At 43.1% G+C, this 22,998-nt stretch overlaps 1 protein-coding gene across 5 annotated transcripts in view; it reads left to right on the top strand.

The window, feature by feature from the left end:
- The window catches only part of hectd1 (HECT domain containing 1), a 50,764-nt gene that overhangs the window by 14,835 nt on the left and 12,931 nt on the right, over positions 1-22,998 (top strand). For 2 of the 5 annotated variants that reach the window (XM_036150652.1, XM_036150651.1), the window contains exons 8-28: positions 175-251; positions 509-607; positions 754-868; positions 3,400-3,574; positions 3,809-3,947; positions 4,868-5,038; positions 6,178-6,400; positions 6,482-6,745; positions 7,023-7,234; positions 7,327-7,473; positions 9,596-9,690; positions 10,279-10,384; positions 10,468-10,602; positions 10,700-10,839; positions 12,001-12,213; positions 12,334-12,444; positions 12,533-12,699; positions 13,083-13,259; positions 15,532-16,503; positions 20,029-20,250; positions 22,299-22,739. In XM_036150652.1, coding sequence (XP_036006545.1) covers positions 175-251; positions 509-607; positions 754-868; positions 3,400-3,574; positions 3,809-3,947; positions 4,868-5,038; positions 6,178-6,400; positions 6,482-6,745; positions 7,023-7,234; positions 7,327-7,473; positions 9,596-9,690; positions 10,279-10,384; positions 10,468-10,602; positions 10,700-10,839; positions 12,001-12,213; positions 12,334-12,444; positions 12,533-12,699; positions 13,083-13,259; positions 15,532-16,503; positions 20,029-20,250; positions 22,299-22,739 — 4,401 coding nt within the window. The remainder of the gene's footprint in view (positions 1-174; positions 252-508; positions 608-753; positions 869-3,399; positions 3,575-3,808; positions 3,948-4,867; positions 5,039-6,177; positions 6,401-6,481; positions 6,746-7,022; positions 7,235-7,326; positions 7,474-9,595; positions 9,691-10,278; positions 10,385-10,467; positions 10,603-10,699; positions 10,840-12,000; positions 12,214-12,333; positions 12,445-12,532; positions 12,700-13,082; positions 13,260-15,531; positions 16,504-20,028; positions 20,251-22,298; positions 22,740-22,998) is intronic. The other 3 variants (XM_036150653.1, XM_036150654.1, XM_036150655.1) reach the window with 3 other exon arrangements.

Raw genomic sequence — 22,998 nt, 5'->3', positions numbered from 1 at the left:
AATGTGACTAAATGTGGAGGTTGCAGGGTTCTGATCCCTTCTGTAAAGCTCTGTGGCTCTGGCTCTAAATTACTGATGCTTTGCCATATTTGGGATTTAGGGCCTCGTGTTTTAGGATTTGTGAAAATGTAAAATTTTCATTGACTAATTATTATGACGTGTCATCTCTCGCAGCCTTTGAAGTAAACTTCATGGATGATGTTGGACAGACGCTGCTCAACTGGGCCTCAGCTTTCGGCACACAGGAAATGGTAAAGAGAGAAACCAATATGGGGTGAAAGGGTTTCCATTAGATGTGGTTTTGCAAACATGCTAACACCTTTTTACATTTAATAAATGACATCCGTCTCTCATTGATCCAGGCCTTTGTCAGCGGGCTTTTAGTGTAAACACTACAAAATGTAATGATGGAGCAACATGTCTGTAACAAGCCCATCTGGAAAAAGCCTGTTTGATGTGATGCTTTTAGGCTCTAGGGTCTGAGCTACATCTGTGCTGCTCGTTCCAGGTGGAGTTCTTATGCGAGAGGGGTGCGGATGTCAACAGAGGTCAGAGGTCATCCTCGCTACACTATGCTGCATGCTTCGGACGCCCACAGGTCGCCAAGGTAACGTAGAGGCACAGTGGATACAATAATTATCTAGGAGATTGAAACATGGAGGCATATTTGCTCAGCTTTCTGGTTTCCCGGTCTTGTTCTCTACACTTGGGCCTGATTGTAGGTGTTGTTTCCATGTTTGTGTTTTATGCCAGACTTTGTTGCGGCACGGAGCCAACCCAGACCTGAGGGATGAGGATGGAAAGACCCCTCTGGACAAAGCCAGAGAGAGGGGACACAGTGAGGTGGTGGCTATACTTCAGTCACCTGGTAAGTTCAACCATAAACATTGTTCTAGTTTAGATACCATGCTGTCCTCAGCAGCAGCAGCGTCGTTTTAGTCACTTTGGTTCACGTCACTCTTTCTATAAACGTTGTTATAGAGGTATAATCCAAGTTAGCTTGTTTGTACAGCGCCATGTCACTTCAGATGTCATCTCACGGCCCAGACAAGCCAAACGGGTCCAGTCTATATACAGAAATATACACTCAGGTTAGTCCAGTCATTAGAATTCAGTTAGGTTGTAGGAGACTTCATTGACAACATGTGAAAGCATCGATCGGTCTGCAGTTCCTGTTTTTAGTGAGCACTGAAGTCAGGGCTTCGTCCTGCAGCCCGCCTGCCGAAGGAGGAGACCCGTCCCTCTGCGTGTCCACATTTCAGATGAATCACACACATGCAAAGCTGCCACTGATCCTGCCCTGGTCAACAAAGCAACATGTTAATAGAATAATTTTTTCACTGAACCTTTGTTGCACTAAAATAAATCAGCTTGAAGAGAGAGAGCAGTCTTCCCCTGCGTTAAAACACTCTGCTCAGCTGTGTCTGCAGTTTGTTTGAGCTGATCACGTCAGATCATAACTATCCAATAGAAGCTATTTTCTGGTAATATCACGACTTCACTCTCTTATCATCACCACTTTATTCTGGCAATCTTATGACTTTGATCTCCTAATTAAATATTGTCCAAGTATGGCCCGATCCATGCACTTTTGTAATTATATTTTTTGCGTTCTTTTTTTATTTGGAAGTTCATACATGTTGGTACCGGTACTAAAATATAGCACTGGACAGCATGCATACTGTGTTTATCTATTATTCTGAAGTAATGTAGGTGTGAAATGGTCGTGGAGAATATAACATTTAAAAAGTTTGATGTGTAGGAGTAGTTCAGCCCTGTCCTGGGAATCAAGCTCTGCATCTTATTGCTGAGCCGAGCAAACCGGCGCTGCTAAAATGGGGAGCTAACGGTAAGTTGTAATCCCACAGAGAAGGAGCAGATTGTAAAAAGTCTCTCATGTTGCTGAATGAGACGTCCGTTTCACATCATTAAACACAGCTCCAGACATGGGTTGGCTAGGCTTGAGCAACATGACAGTGTCTGGTTTACTGCTAGCTAAGCTGGGTTTTAAACCCTTCATAGGCCTCAGATTCAATTCAATTCAATTTTATTTATATAGCGCCAATTCATAAAACATGCCATCTCAAGGCACTGTAGATGTCTAAACTGTAGGAGTGCTTTGGGTTAATTGATAAGTGGGAGGTTTGGATGCACTTGCACGGCTTTGTGTGCTGTAGCAGCACGAGAGTGATCCTCAGTGAGTGGCTGAAGACACGACAACAAGCTTTTATGAGCATTTTTGAGAAACCTGTCCCCACTGCTTCACTTGGCACTGAATAAATGTTGGAGGGAGCGTGTAGACCCAGGTTTGTATGATTGACTCTGTAGCAGCATGTTGATCTGCTGTCTGCAGACCAGCCGGTCAGTGTCATTTCAGCCCAGGTTCTACACATTTAACTGGAGCTAATGCTAAATCAACCAGAAAACCTCAGAAATACCACATATAGTTAAATGCAATTTATGTGTATCTTATGGTTTATACGTGTGAAATGAAGTGTAGATTAAATGGAAAGGATTCAGTTTCTTTTATCAATTTTTTATACTAAACAATAGTGGAAAAAATGTTTTTATGAATGGATTTGTACTCATGACTGAACAATGCCTGTTGTGATTTATTACCCGGTAAGGCATATTAATAGTGAGTCTTTGGGACTAATGGGAAAATGTGAGTACAATAAACACTCCTTAGTTGCAGCCATAATTCTGTGGGAGGGCTCCTGAGGGCCCCATCTCTGCCACCTCTGGTGAAATTTAAACAGGGATCCCTGCAGTTATTCAGTCTGATCCACCTAATCTACTTCAGTTTTCCTTTGCTTGAACCACTTTGAATTTAACTGAAAACATCTTGTAGGTCAGAAATGCTGCTGCTGCCCTCTGACTGCTGGGTTTCAGTGTAATCAGAAGGCCTGTGGCTAGCCCTATATACATAATACTTCTATTAGTATCTGCAGATGGAGATGCAGTTCCTGGCTTTCCTGTCATTTCTAGAGGCCCCCAACCTAAATTCACTACAAGAGCTGGACTTCCCTTCAATCAGAACAGTGGACCCTCCAATTTATTCTTAGCTAGAAATATCAAAATCCACAAATGAATGGCTCCTTTAAAGGAAAATGTTAGCATAGCCAAAATGGAACTTCATCCTTCATCCATCCTTTGTGTGCATGAAGACACTGAGTGTGTTCCAGCTGTACTGCACATGATCATGATCTTTTTTAACTCCAGTTTGTTCATTATGAGTCAGAATGGTTTACGTGTCGCATTAGTGACAGGAACCATTGCGGGATCTCAGCCTTTATCCTCCCATGTCTTTTATTTAGGAATTGCAACATTTTTATGATCTAATTTGATAATAATCCAGATATGAACCCATGACCTGACATTCAAATGTTTCTTTTCCAGGAGACTGGATGTGTCCAATGAATAAGGCGGATGACAAAAGGAAGAAGGATGCCAGTAAGGAGGAGGAAGAGGGTACTGAACCCAAAGGAGATCCAGAAATGGCTCCTTACTACCTTAAGAGACTTCTGCCTGTTTTTGCACAAACCTTTCAGCAAACCATGCTGCCTTCTATTAGGTAATCTCCTCCACACTTCCAGACTGCTTTGTCTAGCCTCAAGTTCAAAAGCAAAACACTATTTAATAACTGTTGCTGACTACAAAATTGATAGAAACTTCTACCTGGATCAGAACCCCTGACTGCTTCTACCTCGGTGTCTCACAATTAAATTCACAGAAAAAGGGCTTTGGGTTGGTTGAAATTCAGCACAGAGAAAATAAAGCAGCCACTTTGTTTTTCTCGGTGTTTCAGGAAAGCAAGTCTGGCTCTGATCCGCAAGATGGTTCACTACAGCAGTGAAGTGCTGCTGAGGGAGGTGTGTGAGAGTGAGACCGGACATAACCTGCCCACAGTCCTTGTGGAGATCACTGCCACTGTCCTTGACCAGGAGGTAAGCTAACGGAGAGCAGGGATTAAAGTGGCTCATCCCTCTTAAACGGCAGCGAGACTCAGCCTTAAGCTGCCCAACTCAAGATGCACAAAACATTGCAAAAAGTTAAAAAATAGAAACTTTCTGTCTGATTAAATCAGATTGTTTTCAATGCCTTACCTGAAGAATGCACAGGAGAAAATAAATAAACATTCAGATATGAAGAGAAACATTTTCTTTGGAAGGAATAATGACGTTACCTTACATTCTGACAAAATGGGATTCACACTGAGCTGCAACCCATTAAGCTGTATTTTGCTAGTTTGCTTTGGACATTAAAATCAACATGTTCTTGTGTTTGATAAAAATGAATATGTAACATTATTCATGTTCTCTTGGTTATTTCGCCCTGTGATTTTTATTTTTTTTTAATTCATGCACGTCTTGTATTTAAATTTCAGGGTTCTTAAATGGTTTGGAAACTTCGTACATAAGTCAGTTCAGCAAACAAACTGGACAAAGAGCAGAAAAAAGAGAAGACAGTACTGTGCGCACATATTGCTAACACAAAGTTTACATTTAACCAGCAATTAAAGAAAAAAAAGATGTTGAGTATTAAGAATTAAACATTGAAACTAGTCAAGGACACTGCAGTTAGTGTGTCTGTACTTATTACCTGTTTGTATTTTTATTATTTATAGGTCTATTTAGCTTTATTCTGTCCCATAATACTCATTGAGTGTCGTCTATCATTGCATACATATAAACTGGATGATTGTGATGTCTAGGCTGTGATTTGTTTTCTACGCGTTTAGGTAAAATACTCAATAATTTGTCATATCGTGATATTTTACACAAGTGTTTGTATAACACAGGCGTGTAAAATGCGATATTAGATAAAGACGTAATGTTTCTGGCCCATCTGGTTTCATGTCTGACAGGACGACGACGATGGTCACCTCCTGGCTCTGCAGATCATCAGGGATCTTGTGGATAAAGGTGGAGATGTTTTTCTCGACCAGCTTGCTCGACTGGGGGTCATCAACAAGGTGTCAACGCTGGCTGGCCCCGCCTCAGATGATGAGAATGAAGATGAAGCAAAGCCTGAGAAGGTAGAGGGCAAAGGGGCTTTAGAGTCAACACTTTACACTCCTCCCTTTTCCACACTTGCCTTGTTGTGTTCTGGTCTCTGAGGGCCTGGGCTTAATGATTAGTCTGGCTAGTTTACAGCAATACATTGTCTGGTGTTTTGGTATCAAATTGAAGCATGTTTCACAGTTGGAAACAGCAACAGGTTAGATTTGATTCATATGTAATACTCATGAGTGGATAGAAACTCACTGTAGTATTACCTCAGTCTCAGGTGGGACACAAATGTCCCAAGTTCTTGACTTTTAATGATCTGTTTAAGGCACTCTTTTCCATTATAGAAGTAGTGTTCAAGGACATTCAACTAAGGTAGTCAAAAAATGTATCAGTAGTAGAACATTTAACTCTTTATATAAATAAAAAAATTATTCCTCACAACGTAAGATACTAATTTGCATGAAAATATAAATAAACTGGACAGTTTTCATTTCCCCAAACTGGTGCTCAGCATCACAGAGCGGCGCTGCAGACAAAGATGCTCAGCCCGTCCCCTGAATGATGATTGTCGAGAATCAGTCATCTGATGCTGGAAGTTTAAAACGCTGCTAACATGGCAAGGATGCCTTTGCTACTTCCTTTAGCTCACATTGCAGATCATTAATCAGAGATGTTTTGTCTGAGGCAGGAAAAGCTGAGGGATGCCGATAAGGCCTCATGCTAGCTGTGTTAGCATTAGAAAGCAACACTGATGTTTGAGAGCAATTTAAAAGGTCAGTAAAGCTCCTGAGGGACTATAAACAGCAGAAGACACCCTGTACTGTTGATACATGTGTGTGTGTGTGTATATATATATATATTTCTGCTCTGTATTAGGAAAAAACCCTGTTGCTGCTGTAGCAATCGAGTGTTGGTATCTGAATTGAGTCTCAAATGTTAGCATCATGGCATCAGATTAATTTAGGACCTAGAAACCAATGCCGCCCCCTTTGATCTTTGTAAAGATTGACCTTCACATGCTTTGCTAATGTGTCTTGTGATCTGGTCAATAACATTTGAGGTATGCACTGTTTGAATTTGTAAACTAACATCTCTTATATTGTAAAACAAATGCAGCTTTGTCCTGCATATACTTAAAAGCCAACTGGAACTGGTCTTCCTGCAGGAGGACGAGGTTCAGGAAGATGCCAAGGAAGTGCAGCAGGGGAAGCCGTACCATTGGAGGGACTGGTCCATCATTCGAGGCAGAGACTGCCTCTACATTTGGTCCGATGCTGCTGCCCTGGAACTCTCCAATGGTTCCAATGGCTGGTTCAGGTTTATCTTGGATGGGAAGCTGGCCACAATGTACTCCAGTGGAAGCCCAGAGGGGGGTTCTGACAGCTCAGGTGTGTTGGACAAGCTTTTGGTGCGCTTAGTTGCCTGCCGCTTTGCGCCCTGACTGAGCGCTCATCTCTCACATTTTGCAGAGTCTCGAAGCGAGTTCCTGGAGAAGCTGCAGCGGGCGAGGAGTCAGGTGAAACCTGTCACAGCCAGTCAGCCCATTCTCTCCGTTGTCGGCCCCACTAAGCTGACGGTTGGGAACTGGTCTCTGACTTGCCTAAAAGACGGAGAAATCGCCATCCATAACTCAGACGGCCAGCAGGCCACTATCCTGAAGGAGGACCTGCCTGGCTTTGTATTTGAGTCCAACAGAGGAACCAAACACTCCTTCACTGCAGAGACATCACTGGGTGGGTCTCTGTGGAAAAACAACTCTTCTGTATGCAAATCTCACTGTTTGATGTCAGTTGCTAGCCAAAACGCTTTTGAAAGATAATACATTAGCCCACATGTTTCCTAAAAAGATGCATAAAAAAATCTGGGCTCTGATCAGAGACTGAGGAAACCGTTCCTTAGTCTAAGACTATAGCAAGAAAAACCTTCTTCACTGTGTAAAGCTACTCTTCTCTCTTTTATTTTGCTCATTCTCACATTCATCTTAGTCTTTAACTGTCTGCATGTGTGCAGGCTCTGAGTTTGTTACCGGCTGGACGGGGAAGCGGGGCAGGAAGCTCAAATCCAAACTAGAGAAGACCAAGCAGAAGGTGAAGAGCATGGCCAGGGAGCTGTACGATGACCACTTCAAAGCTGTGGAGAGCATGCCAAGGGGGGTGGTGGTCACGCTGAGGAACATCGCCACACAGCTGGAGTCAGCCTGGGAGCTGCACATAAACAGACAGGTAGAGTCCGGAACACGTGTGGGTGCTCGCCCTAGCAGAAGCTCCAGGCACGGGGAATGATCTCTGGATGTGTGCCATGGTTGCTGTTGCAGTGTCTTGAAGGCGAGAACACGTGGAGGGACCTGATGAAAACCGCTTTGGAGAACCTGATTGTGGTCTTGAAGGATGAAAACACCATTTCTCCATATGAGATGTGTAGCAGTGGCCTCGTCCAGGCTCTGTTCACTGTTCTCAGTAACGTGAGTATCTAATGAAGCCAGCAACTTTCACTCTTTAAAACTCCCGGATGTTGACAGAATGCTGCTTTTGGGCAGCTGTAAGATTTAAAGAAATGAGATGTAAAGGTTCTGTACCAGGAGGGGCGATTAGAGAGTAAACTGGAATAAATACTTTTCTAGGGCTCCTGGCAACAGGATTCATTAAAACAAGCGATAAAATGTGTAAATGCCATACTGATAGATGAAACGTATAACCGTATTTTTCAGATTATTAGTCACATCAGTCAAAAATGTGTCATAAAGATAAACATATGTCACACCAGACTATACACATTTATTTAGACATTTATTTCACATAATCCAAGACTAAAAACTGACATTTAATCTGGTAAGGCAATTTATTAAATTCCACAGCTGCATCCACAACCGGCTGAATAACGTGGAACATACCTGGGAGGATGAATGGGGTAAATCAGCAGCTCCAACCAGCGAGGTTTTATCCAGCGCATTTCAGCGTAACGGCCCGTTATGCTGAAAGTTGTCAAAATGATGCCTAAATCAGACCGTGAGGGTAACAGTGCTACATGCTAAGCTAGCAGTACGGCACAGACGTTCCAGAGCAACATAAAGCTCAGGTACATCAGAGAAGATGGAACCCACCTGGACAACAGAGCTGTAAGCTAGCGCTAGCTGCTATTGGCTTCATGAACAGCCCTATAACAGGGTTCTGTCTGGGTCCTTATAAAATAAATAAAATATGGTATATATTAGTGTATCTCAACGTTTCCTCATGATTTTTTTTTAAACCATGGTTGTCGTTTTGTTTTTTGGGAAGGGGATGATGTCATCATCAAAGTTGCATATTTGTTCATACATTTGTGACCCAGGCTGTAGGAGAGCTTTTGCCAAGACAAAAAAGTTACTAAAAATGGTGATTAAGTGTAAACTTAAAATGACCACCTTATAAAATAATTTATGAATTTTAATAGATTGCTTTAATCCACACTACATAAAACAAAGACCGTTATCAGAGGCTCACAAAGTGAATGAGTGATTAAAACTGTGTGTGAATTTAGTATTGCTAGTCTCTCCAGCAGATACCAGCGCAGCAGCGGTGTTTTGTTGCTGCTGAGGCGACAGATCTGTTCACTATTTGACTCAAACAAGTAAACTATTCAAGCAGTACCGTTCTGCTTGTACGACCATGAAATGGTCGCGACGCATGCGTCTAAATTTAGTAAGTTGATGTCATTTGAGGAATGCCCTGTTAACTCTTCTTCTGTTTCTCTCAGATGTTGTATTTTGAAAGAATCACTTTAGCTCAGTATCCAGTCACGTCCTTATCTCTACCCCATACCAAATAATTAGGGCTAAGGGTTTTCCCCTTCTCGTACAACAAAACGAGGACCCTGAAAAGCCCCTCTCTGCATCAGACAGTTAAAAGCAGCAACCTTAAAGAATCTGCAGCAGTCCTACTGGAGTCTCCTACCATCCTAAGCTTCATCGTTGATCTTAGGGAATCAGTTTGGGTAAATGATTCCAGTAAATGACCGACTGTAAGCTGGTCATAGCCATGCCAGTAACAGAAAGTTAACTGAAGCTTTCTAATGGAGCTCGGTCTGTATAATACTCAGATGCTTAGAATCCTTTGAAACTGCAGAGATTATCCTGAGCTCTGGTCTGTGTGCGTTGTTGTTGTTAAGGGGAGTCAAAGGTTGTACGTCAAGAACAGTTAATTTAATGCTTACTTGTATTGTTTCCTTTAGAATAGGTTTTTGTTTCCTGACAGAATGATATACATTAGCATGCAAAGCATGAACATCCTTCTATTAGAGGGCAATATGCACCAATATCTATCCATCCATTTTCTAACACTTCTATCCCTTTGGGGGGTCACAATGGGGGATGCTGGTGCCTATCTCCAGCTGTCAGTGGGAGAGAGACACGGTACACATGCACCAATATAAACATCTTAAACATTATCTCCTGAAGTGTAGGTGTTCTTTGTTTTCTTATTGAAGACTGAGTAAAGTTCTGAATCGTAATTTGTTTTTTTCATAACCATCACTGTATTCTTCAGCAAGCAATCGCTCCAGATGTTCACACCATGACCCCAATCTGTGTTGTGTTTGGATTCATGCAGAGTGCAGAGCTGGACATGAAACATGATTGTAAGCCTTTAATGGAGAGGATCAATGTCTTTAAGGCGGCTTTCAGTGAGAATGAAGATAACGAAAGGTAAATGGAATAATTTTGGATGACTTCTTTTTAGGGGTTGTTGAATTACTTGCTAGTTTGTTTTAGAAATGTAATGTTCCTTATGAGTTAAAGAGGTTTAGCTCTGGGAGTTAGTACTTAGTAGACCATAATGTGGGACTGCCTGACAGCTGAAGCTTGGTTTAGTCAGCAGAGCAAGTTATACTGACCATGAAATCTGTGTTTTTAATTTGGCTGAGTATTAAAACAACGTGTTGTGCTTTATGCCACATAACCTGTCTAAATTAACAATATTGTGACTGAGTAGAAACCTCTTGTCTACATTAATTCCTTGGAAGCTCCGTGTCTGTCTCAGGGCGGCGATTGTTTTACCAGACGGGCTGCAGGAGGGTGGAGACACTATAACAGCAAACTGTTAGAGGTTGCCAGGTTTTACGTGTCAAATGTTGGATTATTAGACAGATGACTTGTTTATAAAGGCAGACAGCTCTGGGTCAAGGAGTGATGAAGAGATTCAGAGGATTCATCTCTGACTTTAAAACGCATTTAACTCTCCTATTATTCGATGACCAATCCTCTGTGTGTGTGTGTGTGTGTGTGTGTGTGCAGCCGACCAGCTGTTGCCTTAATCAGAAAACTGATAGCTGTCCTGGAGTCCATTGAGCGCCTACCTCTTTACCTGTATGACTCTCCAGGATCCTCTTATAACCTGCAGGTGAGTTGTCGGTTCTCATGCGACCTTTTATAACGTTTGTCAGTCATCGGCCCTTCCACAGCTGCTCCTCTGTGATTTGTCAGATCTTGACGCGGCGGTTACGGTTCCGTCTGGAGCGAGCACCAGGGGAGACGGCTCTGATCGACCGCACAGGCCGCATGCTGAAGATGGAACCGCTCGCCACGGTGGAGTCTCTGGAGCAATATCTTCTAAAGATGGTGAAGTTTTACTCAAAACGTCACAATACCGAGCCAAACAGAACCCTTTGGTAAGAACTCACCTCCCAACCCACTTTGTTCTTTCTCTCATGTCCAGGTGGCGAAGCAGTGGTATGACTTTGAGCGCTCGTCATTTGTTTTTGTGAGGAAGCTGAGGGAAGGCCAGACCTTCATTTTCAGACATCAACATGACTTTGATGAGAATGGCATCATCTACTGGGTTGGAACCAACGCCAAGTAAGAGCAGCAGCCGGCTTTAAAGCTTCAGAGTCAGCTGTTCTGCAGTCTTCCTGTAATGTCTTTTTAAAGAGTCCGCAAAAGTCTGACCAAGTATTTTTAGCCCTGGATGTGTACCAAACAACAGACAAATACTTCTATTTTCAGACATTGTATTTAGTTGACATGCAAATTGGTGGAGTGGTGGCTTAGTGGTTAGATCTTTGCGCTTGTGTCCTTGAGGTTCAGGGTTCAACTCCCACGGACTCCCACACCCTGAGCAAAACCCTTAACCCCCGATTGCTCCCCCTGCCGCACAGTGGCAGGCCACTGCTCCCCTAGGGGATGGGTTAAATGCAGAGAACATGGATATTTCAATGACAATAAATTATTATTATTATTATTATTATTATTATTATTATTATTATTATTATTAGCTGCATTGTCTACATGAGAAATGTAGGAATTTCAGAAGATAGATTACTCCAACCGCAACACTGTCCTGGAAAGATCGGCTGGTGTCTTTTTTTTGTACAAAAACAGACATTAATCTAGTATTAAAAAGGCTGAATGTACATTTCTTACAAATCCTGTAGCAACTAGTCCATCTTTAAAGTGTAGTCACATCTAAACCCATGGGGAACTGGGTCATCTGAAAATTGCATTGTGGGAAAGTATTGAGTTTTGAAATAGATGTAGGAACTAGAGATGCACACATGTGTAGAATCACAGCTGTCACCACAGTGTGTAGCACATCACAGCTGCAAAGAACTGCTGAGGTGCAACGCTTTGCTGACTAACATGTCAGGCAGCTTCAGCTCCTTTATTTAACCAGGAAGTCTGGCTTATATCAGAAATCTCCTTCACAGGGGAGACGGGGGGCCAAAGTAGACATAAATCAAAACCTTCTCATCCTGTTTGTGCACTGTATACACGCTTTACAGTGACCTGCCATTGTTAATGTCACAATTTACTGAATCAAGGCTCCTTAAAATGGACGAGGCTTCATGCAAAACTCCCAGAATGTCATGTTTTCCTACGCCCTTAGCAGGAACTCTAGTTTGGTGATAGTTAGAGGTACAATCTGCAGTTTCTGAGCTTGTTCAGAACTTTTCTGACGCGATTATCATCCATTGTTAGTCCTAACAAGGACGCTTGATTCTACCTTTGTGTTGACCTCAGGACGGCATATGAGTGGGTGAATCCTGCAGCTTATGGCCTGGTAGTGGTGACGTCCTCGGAGGGCCGTAACCTCCCTTATGGGCGGCTGGAGGACATCCTCAGCCGTGACAGCTCTGCTCTCAACTGCCACACTAACGATGACAAGAACGCCTGGTTTGCTATCGATCTGGGCCTGTGGGTCATTCCATCAGCATACACACTTAGGCATGCCAGGTAAGGAAACATATGCAGACACACTTTGTTTTCGCAAAGTAATTTCTAAAATAAAATAAAAAAAACCTGGGCTACTTGGTTTAAAACAATTTTTTTGGTTTGCGCTTCTTTCTTCTGCAGGGGTTACGGCCGCTCTGCTCTGCGAAACTGGGTTTTCCAGGTGTCAAAAGATGGTCAGAACTGGTCAACTTTATACACACACATCGATGATGGCAGCCTCAATGAACCGGGGTAAGAGCTTTAATTAAACACTTATATTCGCAGACAGAAAGGAATACCGCTCCTCTGTGAATACTGATGTTAGTGTGATTTTCCTCAGATCTACGGCCACGTGGCCTCTGGACCCATCTAAGGATGAGAAGCAGGGCTGGAGACATATAAGAATTAAGCAGATGGGGAAGAATGCCAGCGGTCAGACACACTACCTGTCTCTGTCTGGACTGGAGTTGTATGGCACCGTCACAGCTGTTTGTGAAGACCAGCTAGGTGAGAACTTAAAACTGCTGAACCTCAGAAAAGAGTCACTTTCTGGCTAAATGTTGCAGTCTCTGAATCTTAGTCCCAGTTTTAACTTGTTCACAAGTTATTGTACTTATAATCCTATCGGATGTGGTTAGTAACAGTGTAATGCAATGGACAATTCCGTAGAGCTGGGCAGTATACCGGTGCAGAACCAAACAGCTTTTTATGTTATCTGAATTTTCCAACACCTGTTTAACAAGGGACCCTTTTCTTTGTTATACTACAATGGGGAAAGAAAGTAGAGCAAAGGAAGTTTTGGCAGATTTATTAGTTAAAGATGATGGTGAAGGACATATTTGTTAAATGTTGACATTAAACGGTGTCCCTCCTTCCTGGTCCTGATGCAGGTAAAGCTGTGAAAGAGGCCGAGGCAAACCTTCGACGCCAGCGCAGACTTTTCCGTTCTCAGGTGATGAAGTACATCGTCCCCGGGGCGCGGGTCGTCCGTGGCATTGACTGGAAGTGGCGTGAGCAGGATGGAAATCCCCCTGGAGAGGGCACTGTGACTGGAGAGGCACACAACGGTAAGGTGGTGTCCATGTCAAGGGAACCTTGTTCTACAGAAAGTTAGAAAAACATTGTAGTGGAAGATCCCTCCTTTCCAAACATCTGTTCAAACTACCTGTAATGTTGAGGAGCAGCTTTGTCATTGGCCTAATCTGAATCCGTCCTCAGGAGCAAACGTTTATTATTGTAAACATGTAAAGTCTTTCGTTCCTGGATTTTATTTTCTTCCAGCTTTCTCTTTTTTAACGTTCCAGTGTCTGGTTTATTCTCTTTAATCAATAATCAGTAGCAAAATATTCAGAAAACATTTCTGCATTTTAAGTTTTCCTCTCATTCCCCACCTGCACAACCTTCAACGTGTCTGATGTCAGAGATTGGCTCGTCTTTTTTTCTGATACTCCCTGAAGTTGACGTGTATGCAGTAGTCTTTTCTTTCCAGTTATTAGATGGTAGCGTAGAAGCAGATAAGCAGCAGACTGGAGGCACTGCTGTTTGTCGTTATCAGGAAAACAATTCATATCTTTAGAAAAACTGCAATTTGTTGCGATAACAGGAAGCAGTGGATATTTGTGAAGCCTAAAAACTACTTGGGATTGTTGCTTCTGAGGTCCTAGCTGTATGCAGGGAACCACGGATTTCCTAAAACACATTAAGTATTTTTCTAAAGTGCTATCAAATAGTTATTTTCCACACAAAGAACTTAACTCCCCTCAAAACACATTTGGCCAAACTGGAAGCAGAAAAACAGCCATTATTCCTTTTTCTACGGCAGAACCTTTAATCTCCTCGTATTTTGGGATGATGAGAACTTCACTTGTCAACAAACACTTCCTCCAACTCTGTTCTCTTCCATTTCTTCCTCATCTCATATTTTTAGCAGCAGAAATGCGATCATTATTGTTTGATTGTACTTTCTCCCTTTTCGCTGTTATGATTCTCTGTATGTCAGATTTTCTCCTCTTGCTTCTATTTTCTAGTTTGTGCCTGTCGCGTTGGTTTCTAGTCACTCCACTAGTGTTAAAATAAAAGCCTTCCTGAATAATCCACGATAAATGAGCAAGCAAACGCGCTTAGTCTAAAGTCAGGGCAAAACAGTTTTTCTGTTTTGTGGTGTATTCTAGGGCAAAGCACATACAGGTAAAATAGCACATCTTAATATTAAAAACTTTCTACTCTTTGTGTTTGACCTGTTAATCAATTCAAACATAAGAGCTGTTTAAGCATCAGGCCTGGGCTGGTTCCTGGTATCGAAGCTCCTTCATTCGCTCCCTAAACCTTCCATCCAGACCCTTTTTAATGAGATGCCAGAGTCACTGGACCTTTGCCCAGCTGTATGGAGCAAAAAGTAACAGCGCTGCACCATACTAGTCAGCTGGCTGAAAGAGGCCTACCACACTTTTCCCTTAGTCACAAGCAGGCCATGTCTGGCTTTTTTTGGAATCCTTTATAGTCCTGAAACAGGGAGTAGTGCCAACTCTGGGTAAAGATATAGTTGGCAAGCAAAAAAAATGGCATCTCTGCTGGTTGAGTATTACCTCAATTTAATAATAACATGAAGATGCCTGTAATTGTGAAAGTTTAGTTTACCAGCAGTAGGCATTTTTTATTAGATCCTATGAATTTCAGATTTTTCACTGACTAAAGACAGTAATCGGTGCATGCCACTGCAATGATCGGTTCCTTTTGATCTAAAAGAGCAGTTGGGTATTTTTGTTCGCATCCACTGACAGGTTAATAATTGGTTGGACACATCAGTCACTCAAAAGTGCTGCACACTCAGGTTTGAGAGATAATCACCTTAAATGTGACCTTCAAACACAAAGAACATCTGTAGATCTGCTAAAGAAACACCAGTTATCTGAGTTTCCTCCTCATACCAATTGTGAACTTGTTGGACTGAGTCTGGCTTTAAGATCCAGGAGGTTGTGTATGAACAGAGCCTGCAGCGCTCTCTGCATCCATGGAGACCCGTACCATCATGCTGCCACACCTAATCATGCATCAAATCACTAACATCAAATTAGCGGGAATGTCTGAATGACTGGAATACTCCTCCAACAAATCAACTTGGCCATTAATGTTCCTGAAGGATAGAGAAGTCTGTTGTTGCTTGACATGTTATGCAAATAGGTCAGCGATAATTTTCTGTCACTTTATGTGTGGAGCTGTTGGGACTGTTAGCTGCTTGTCTGCTGTCTGCCTTCCTCTGCCGCTCTCGCCCTGTTTCCCTCTCTGCCGCCTCTCTGACATCCATCTGTCCGTCTCCCTCCTATCTCTCTGTCCATCCAGGCTGGATTGATGTAACCTGGGATGCTAGCGGATGCTCTAACTCTTACCGTATGGGCGCTGAAGGGAAGTTTGACCTCAAGCTTGCTCCAGGGTATGACCCTGAGTCGGCTGCCACAGCTCCAACACCCAAACCTGTCTCATCCACTGTTTCAGGTCCCGCCTCATCCACGGTGGGACCCTCTGTGACATCAGCGGCCATCGGCGGAACCACCACCACATCAGCATCATTGTCCTCAACCTCGTCGTCTTCCCAGCAACCCTCTTGGACCAGCCTGGTGAAAAATAACTGTCCTGATAAAAGCGGGGCGAGCTCTTCCAGCAGGAAGGGAAGCAGCAGCTCTGTCTGCAGCGTTGCCTCGTCCTCTGATATCAGTTTGAGTTCCTCTGCTGGGATGTCCAGCGGAGGGGGTATGCAGCTGGAGAGGAGGGCAGAGGGCCTGCTCCTTGACCAGGGTGTGGGCTCCGGAGGAGTAACTGGAGGAGGGCTGGGCTGTGACGGACATCAGCAGGAGCCCATTGTTGTGCTGTCCTCTGAGGCTGGGTGTGGTTCTGGGTCTAGTTCTGGTACACTCACAGCGGACACATCCGTGACTGGAGACGAACACCACTCGCCCACGACGGCAGCGAGCACTGACCCAGCAACAGCCATCTCCATGGGTCTGGTGAGCGTGAGCTCCCCGGACGTCAGCTCCGTGTCCGAGTCATCCAGCAAGGATACGCACTCTCAGAGGCCTCTGTGTTCAGCAGCTAACACGCGGCTGTCTGTCAGCTCCCTGCTGGCCGCCGGCGCCCCAATGAGCTCCAGCGCCAGTGTTCCCAATCTCTCATCCCGGGAGGCCAGCCTCATGGAGTCCTTTGTTCGCCGTGCGCCCAATATGTCCCGTACCAACGCCACCAACAACATGAACCTGAGCCGCAGCAGCAGTGACAACAACACCAACACCTTGGGCCGCAACGTTATGAGTGCTGCAAGTGAGTACTGCAATGTCACCACACTAATCCCACAGGAGTGATACAGCACTACGGCAACATTCAGGAAAATCTGGACTAACCTGTTACTGAACTAATACTACATGACAGAGCATCCCACACATAAGTCATCAGTTTATTGAACAAAGTAGATTGTTAAAACTTCATGACAAGCAGGATGAGTGTCCTGAGGCAGTCATACTGGTCAGTGTTTGCTGTGTTTGTAGTTACTGATGTAAAGCTGACCTTTTATGCTTCCTTTTAAACATTTAGGATAGGTTAATGGGTTATACAAAACATGTTCATCACATTTTTTTCACATGATCATTCTCAGATAGAGATTTCACCTCCCCAGTTTCACCTATTAAGGCTCTATAGCTTTTTATGCAAAAAAGCTTTAGCTGGCCATGCCCCCAACTCAGTGTTTACACTCATAAGTTATGCATGTGAAAACAGCTGCAAACAGCTGCACAGTGGTACAACAGTACATCTTTGACCCTGAGTCTGACCCAGACGCTGAAGAAGTGGAGCCTCCTGCACAACCAGCAAAGATGCTGCTTTGTTGGTTGTTTCTAAATGGTAAGTAAGTAGCTCATTCCTACAGTGCTACCTACCGTAGAGGAAGTTCCAGAGCTACATTGAAAGCCACATTTTTACAGAGTTAAACCACCCTGGTATTATTTGCTCAACCGCCTAGAATCGTCTGTCTGTGAGTGTTACGTTTTTATCAAGCGCCGGTTTGTGTAAGATACTTCTAGGAGGCCCTTTGGTTGTTTTTAGGTCCGAAGACGCTAACGGTGCTAGCACCCCTACAGTTGCAATGCAAATTAGCATCATGCTAACCATGAGTTGTCTTTTCAGCTGTAGTTAAATGTAGGGGAATTATAGACTCATGTATTCATGCCAGTGGTAAGTTGTGTATGTGACTTATTCCAATCATGATAATAACTTTAATGTAAGATGTAATGTGATATAGAAGTCGTGTTAAATAGTTTTATGTTACAGCTGTACTTCGCTGGGTTTGCTAGGTGAGGGGTGGGGCTCGCCCAATTGTGTCGTGATAATGGGGAGGTTTTTGAAACGGCTCGTTTTACAGACACCATTGAAACATTTACTTATTGCTTAAAAAACAGCAGGATCATGGTTGATTTTTAGTTTTGTTTTTTTTGGTGCTTGGATTCTTTCTAGAAGCAGTAGAGTCCCAAATGGAAATACAAAAATGTGCACAGAGTGAATTTTAAACGGTTTGTACTTGTACAGCCCTTTAACTGGTCTGACGACCCCAAAGCGCTGCACACTACAGTCAGTCATTCACGTCCTGGTGGTGGTGAGCTATGTTAGTAGCCACAGCTGCATCGGACCCTTTGACCACCAGCAGCAGGCAATTCGGGTGAACTGTCTTGCCCAAGGACACAATGACTGAGATGGTCTGAGCGGGGGATCGAACTGGCAACCCACCAGTTGCGCAGTTTCCTGCACAACTGTTGGCCCACTTTACATAATAAGTCCCCTTTAAATGCATGAACTCTTGTTCTCGGCTTCAGATACATATAAGCTCAGCCACTACATTCATTCCCCCAAAAGGTAACTATGGTAAATGAAATGTTTTATGACAACGCTGATAAGTCAGATCTCAAGGTTGATGAAATTTGAAGAAGTTTGAGAGACGAGATGAAAGATGGACCAGTTGAGTAGGAGCTATGTAACTTGGGTGCTGATTGGACATGTTCAAAGTAAAAGTGGTCCAGGATAATGGAATAACTGAACCAATGGGTCCATTAACATCTGACGCTCCCTGATATTTGTGGTAGAGCTTAGTGAAGGAAACACAGCCAGGAATCTTTAAATGTCAAATAAGAACCCAACACCATTGTGCTAGCCAAGTATCCTGTGTAAGAATTAAGGCATTCACCGTGCCAGAACCTGTCACTCTGTCAAGAGTAGATGAGAGAGTGATTGGACATCAATCACTCTCTCATCTACTCTACTCTCTTGGACACACATCCAGGTTTTATCCTTGCAATATCAACTTAGCAAAATGCAGTTTCTCAATAAAACCTATGGGAGTGGTGGCTTAAAGGCTAGGGAGCCGTGTGTTTGTCTTAGAGAGGCCCCAAAGGTTGGCGGTTTGAAACTCAGACTGTCACTTTGAGTTCCTGAGCAAGACCCTTGACCCATACCAAGGTATGGGTTAAATGAAGAGACAAATATATATAGGGGTTATAAAGAGAAATATATAATAGGATTTATAACATTCAAAATATTCCTTCCTGCCGTGAGAGGCTTGCTCCATATTAAAATGAGGTGGAAATTTAAAAGAATAAAACAGCGACTTTGGTATACTCTGCTCAGTCTTTGTCTCTCTCGCTGTCTTGCAGCCTGAATGAACCGCAGACATGTGCATGTCATAAAAAATGGTTTTCTTCCAAACAGCTTCTTACATTTGTGCACATCCACAGTTTAATCACCTCGCTGGTACGTTTTAGTCGTCTTCCCCCAACAACAGCTCCCGCTCCGAAGAGTAAGAAAAAGATCCAGTTTTCCTCCCGACCGCCCCCTTGCTGGTCAGGGCACATTAAGCTAAAAGTTTTATTTCTGTGGTCAACTATTTTATTGTTGGATCCCTTAATTGCTGCTCAATATAACATGTCAGTGAAGATGCTCAGATTGATTCAGCTTTTTTTTTACTTCATTTAACTTTAACATTAGGGCTGCACATTACATCGCCCAATATTTCAGCATTGTAATGTCAGTGTGCACTATATTAATATCACCAAAGCTGCTTGCTACGTAGTGTTTGTTTGCTGTGTCGTGAGTTTATGTTCTGCATGCTGGGAATTTATTAAGTGGAGATGCACTCCAGTAGACGCTGGCCCCTGACACAGATGATTGTGTCACAGGGAAGACTGGACACCTCAGAGTGACTGATGAGGAAGATAATGTGGCTTGATCACAACTGATATCATTATTTTTAACAGTAATATGGCAGGCTCTTGTCTTCCTAATATTGTTTAGCCCTGATTAACATTCATTTCCTGCAGCTCAGACTAGACACACAGTCTTGTGACTGATTAAAGGGGACCCCAGCAACACTATTCCCACAGTTCAAATTAATTATTTTTTCCCATGGGACACAACTGAGACTTAAAATAAAACTAAAGAAGCAGCCTGTGTTTTTAAAGCTTTCACCTCTTATACGTACCAAGGACATGTTAAGCATGTCCTCCACCTTCTCCTCCAGACAGATGTTCCTGTAGCCAGATGCTGTTTGAGCTTGGCTTCTGGTTTGTGTGGAAGAACCAGACACTAAGCTGACGTCTGCTGCAGGACAGAGTGGTCGCTGTTAGGGCAGGTTGGGTTGTCTGAGGGGAACATTTGAGACGTGAAGTCAGAAGATGAGGCTGATGAGTTGTTTTGAATGAAGCATGAGTGTCTGTTTTCCGTCGGCTGACTGCAGCATAACAAACTAGGTGTGCTGCTGTGTCTTTGGTTTCAGACTAACTGCTACTTGTTTTTGTTTGATTGCAGCTTCTCCTCTCATGGGCGCTCAGAGCTTTCCTAATCTCACCACTACCGGTACCACCTCCACAGTTACCATGTCAACTTCCATAGTAACCAGCGGCAATAATGTAGCAACAGCCACAACGGGTCTGTCAGTTGGCCAGTTGCTAAGTAACACTCTGACAACCAGCCTGACGTCCACATCCAGTGAAAGTGACACAGGACAGGAAGCTGAGTTCTCCCTCTATGGTTAGTGCTCCACACACTGAACAGCCCGCGTTTGACCTGCTTCTGCCGCTTGGCTGTCTAACCTAGCAATGTGCAAACGGTTCTCATCATTTCAGAAACAAGTTACCTGATTCAAATTAAACTGCTGCAAATGTAAAGACTGTCATATTTCCTTAATCTTTAAACTAAATGCCTAGGTGGAACCAGTAGTCCCAATGGTCCTAGGGAAGAAAGTTCTTTGTTCGCTCCCGTAAAGCTTAACCATTGGAGTCCTAAAACACGATTTGCTCATCTGTTCAAACTAACTGAAGTTTGATTTCCAAGAGGGTTACAACTGGAAACTCCTTCCATCGTTTCTGCCAGAACATCTACTCGCATTGCGTGGAGAACAGAGGCGTAGAAAAGTGTATTTTCATTATTAGGACTCATAGCGGTTTGACTTAATGTCAGTCTGTGAAGGTTCCTAAAGTCATAAGTGTTCATTTTAGTCATCTAAATTTAAGGCCTTAAAAGTTCTAATACAAGTTCTTAAATGATATTTACAGATTACTTCTGTCTGCTCAGTTTTGTACTGTCACCTCTTAAATCATTTCTCTCCAGGGGCTGCATTCAGTTATTCAGTGCAATTTAGTTCTTGTAGTCATGTTCTGTTTTTTACACTGTTGCTAAACTACAAGGCCCACAATGCAGTGCAGCAGGAAGCATTTTCAGAAGAACGGTAATGCTGCAGATTCTCCACTCCCTGCTATACTCCTGATTTGCTGCTGTTTGCAGCAGAGATGCTGAGGTCAAGGTCACATGATGTGTATTAAGCCAAGCCTGTGGTGCCTCACACATACAACACTAACACAAATCCAGCGCATTTGAGGAGACGGTGCGCTTTGGTTGCTCTGCACAAATTTTACATTGAGATTATAAGTTAAACAAGGATGAAGGCAAAATAAAAAAAACCGAAGTAACCCCATGATTAAGTAGCTTGTAGAGCTTCTTTAGCCTTAGCAGCACTAACTGTCAGTAATCATGTCAGTCTCAACATTGTTGAGCAGTTTATACATTTCTAACATAATGAAAACCACTTTTGATGCATCAAACCAATTTTGAAGGAATACTTTTTTTTCTATAAAAAGGGAAATCAAAAGTAGTCCAGGAAGAACATCCTGGATGCAAACAGGAAGGATGTTTGTATTCTAAAAGAAACTTGGGTTTGACCTACTGCTTTCCCATGTGGGCATCAGTCGTCATGTAGACGTGCATAGATTAAGGTGACAGGTCAGATCAATCGAAAGCTGCAGCGGCTCAAAGAGCAGTCAAGCTAAGAAACAGGATTTTATGGAGCAAATGTTCCATAAAACAAAGAAGTTTTTTCCCAACAAACTGGTTCCAGGTCAAATCCTGTCAGTTATTTTTCTCCACTGCTGAAACCACAAACCTTACCAACCTCTAACAGCAGGGGGAGCTGGAGGCGAGATTTTAGAGACCAGCGACCCACATGACGTCTTAGCCAGGTTTAAATCTTAACCTGGTTAGTTCTTTTATTCTACAAAACAGCACAGCAATCACACCTGTGGGGTTAAAGAGTAATGAAGGAGTGGAATATCATGAGCTCATCATCCTGAAGTTCACTGCACAGGGCTGCGTTCAGGATCAGGTTTTAACTGAATCTCTTGGTGCCTTTTGTGCCTCTGGGTTTATAGACACAGTTTTAATAATCTCCACATAGAATCTATGTGCCCTGCTTCAGACTGCGTTAATCCTGTCTGTAATGCTGTTTTTAAATGTCAAAGAACAGAAGCTAGTTGGGAGCCAGCTGTAGCTTCAGCTCCGATCTAGCAGTAAAACTATATCGTGGGGAAAAAAACAGTGAGTTTGGAATTTCAATACAGTGCTTAAACTGTTTAATGTCTCAAACACAGATTACGTCTGTATTGGAACTAAATGTGCTCCTCAGTTGATAACTTTGAATAAAAGCATTTCAGAAGTGGTGGAATGTATTTTCCCAGTCAGTGTGATCATAAGTAAACCAGGCCACTCTTTACTCTGTACTAACGGGTGTTTCTGTAAACCTTCAGACTTCCTGGACAGCTGTCGGGCCAATACGCTGCTGGCAGAGCTGGATGATGAGGAGGACCTCCCTGAGCCTGATGACGACGACGATGAAAACGAAGATGACAATCAGGAGGATCAGGAGTATGAGGAGGTCCTGGTGAGTAAAGAACCTGTTTGGTTTGTAGTGTTGTTTCCCCGCTATGGGACACTAAGGGAAGGTTCTGTTTTTAAGTTTTTTTTTTTTGTTACTGCTGTGGCTTCTGCCATGACGTCAGATCATGTAATGAGTCTAATTTCTGCGTTGCAGGAGGAGGAAGAATATGAGACAAAAGGAGGACGCAGGAGGACGTGGGACGATGATTTTGTCCTCAAAAGGCAATTTTCTGCTTTGGTTCCTGCATTTGACCCCCGACCAGGAAGAACTAATGTCCAACAGACCACTGACCTAGAGATCCCCTCCCCTGGTATGTGTGTGCACCCAATGTACCACCATCAGTTCTGACTTTTGGCGAGAGGCTGACTATCATTTTAATCTTTGTTTTTCTACATTGCTGTCAGCTTTTCCATTTATTTACAAATGGCATCCATACAATGCTAAACACCAGCTAGTGTCTGAACAAAGAAACTAGTTCCAGATGAACGTTTTGGCGAATAATAGGACGACTTAAATAGCTGTAATATATGTGAATGTGTTTGCTGTGAGCTCAGAGGAGATCAAGCTCT

This window comes from Fundulus heteroclitus, chromosome 19 (genome assembly GCF_011125445.2).
Source record: "Fundulus heteroclitus isolate FHET01 chromosome 19, MU-UCD_Fhet_4.1, whole genome shotgun sequence".
Lineage (NCBI taxonomy): Eukaryota > Metazoa > Chordata > Actinopteri > Cyprinodontiformes > Fundulidae > Fundulus > Fundulus heteroclitus.
This window is presented reverse-complemented; position numbering and strand designations above follow the sequence as displayed.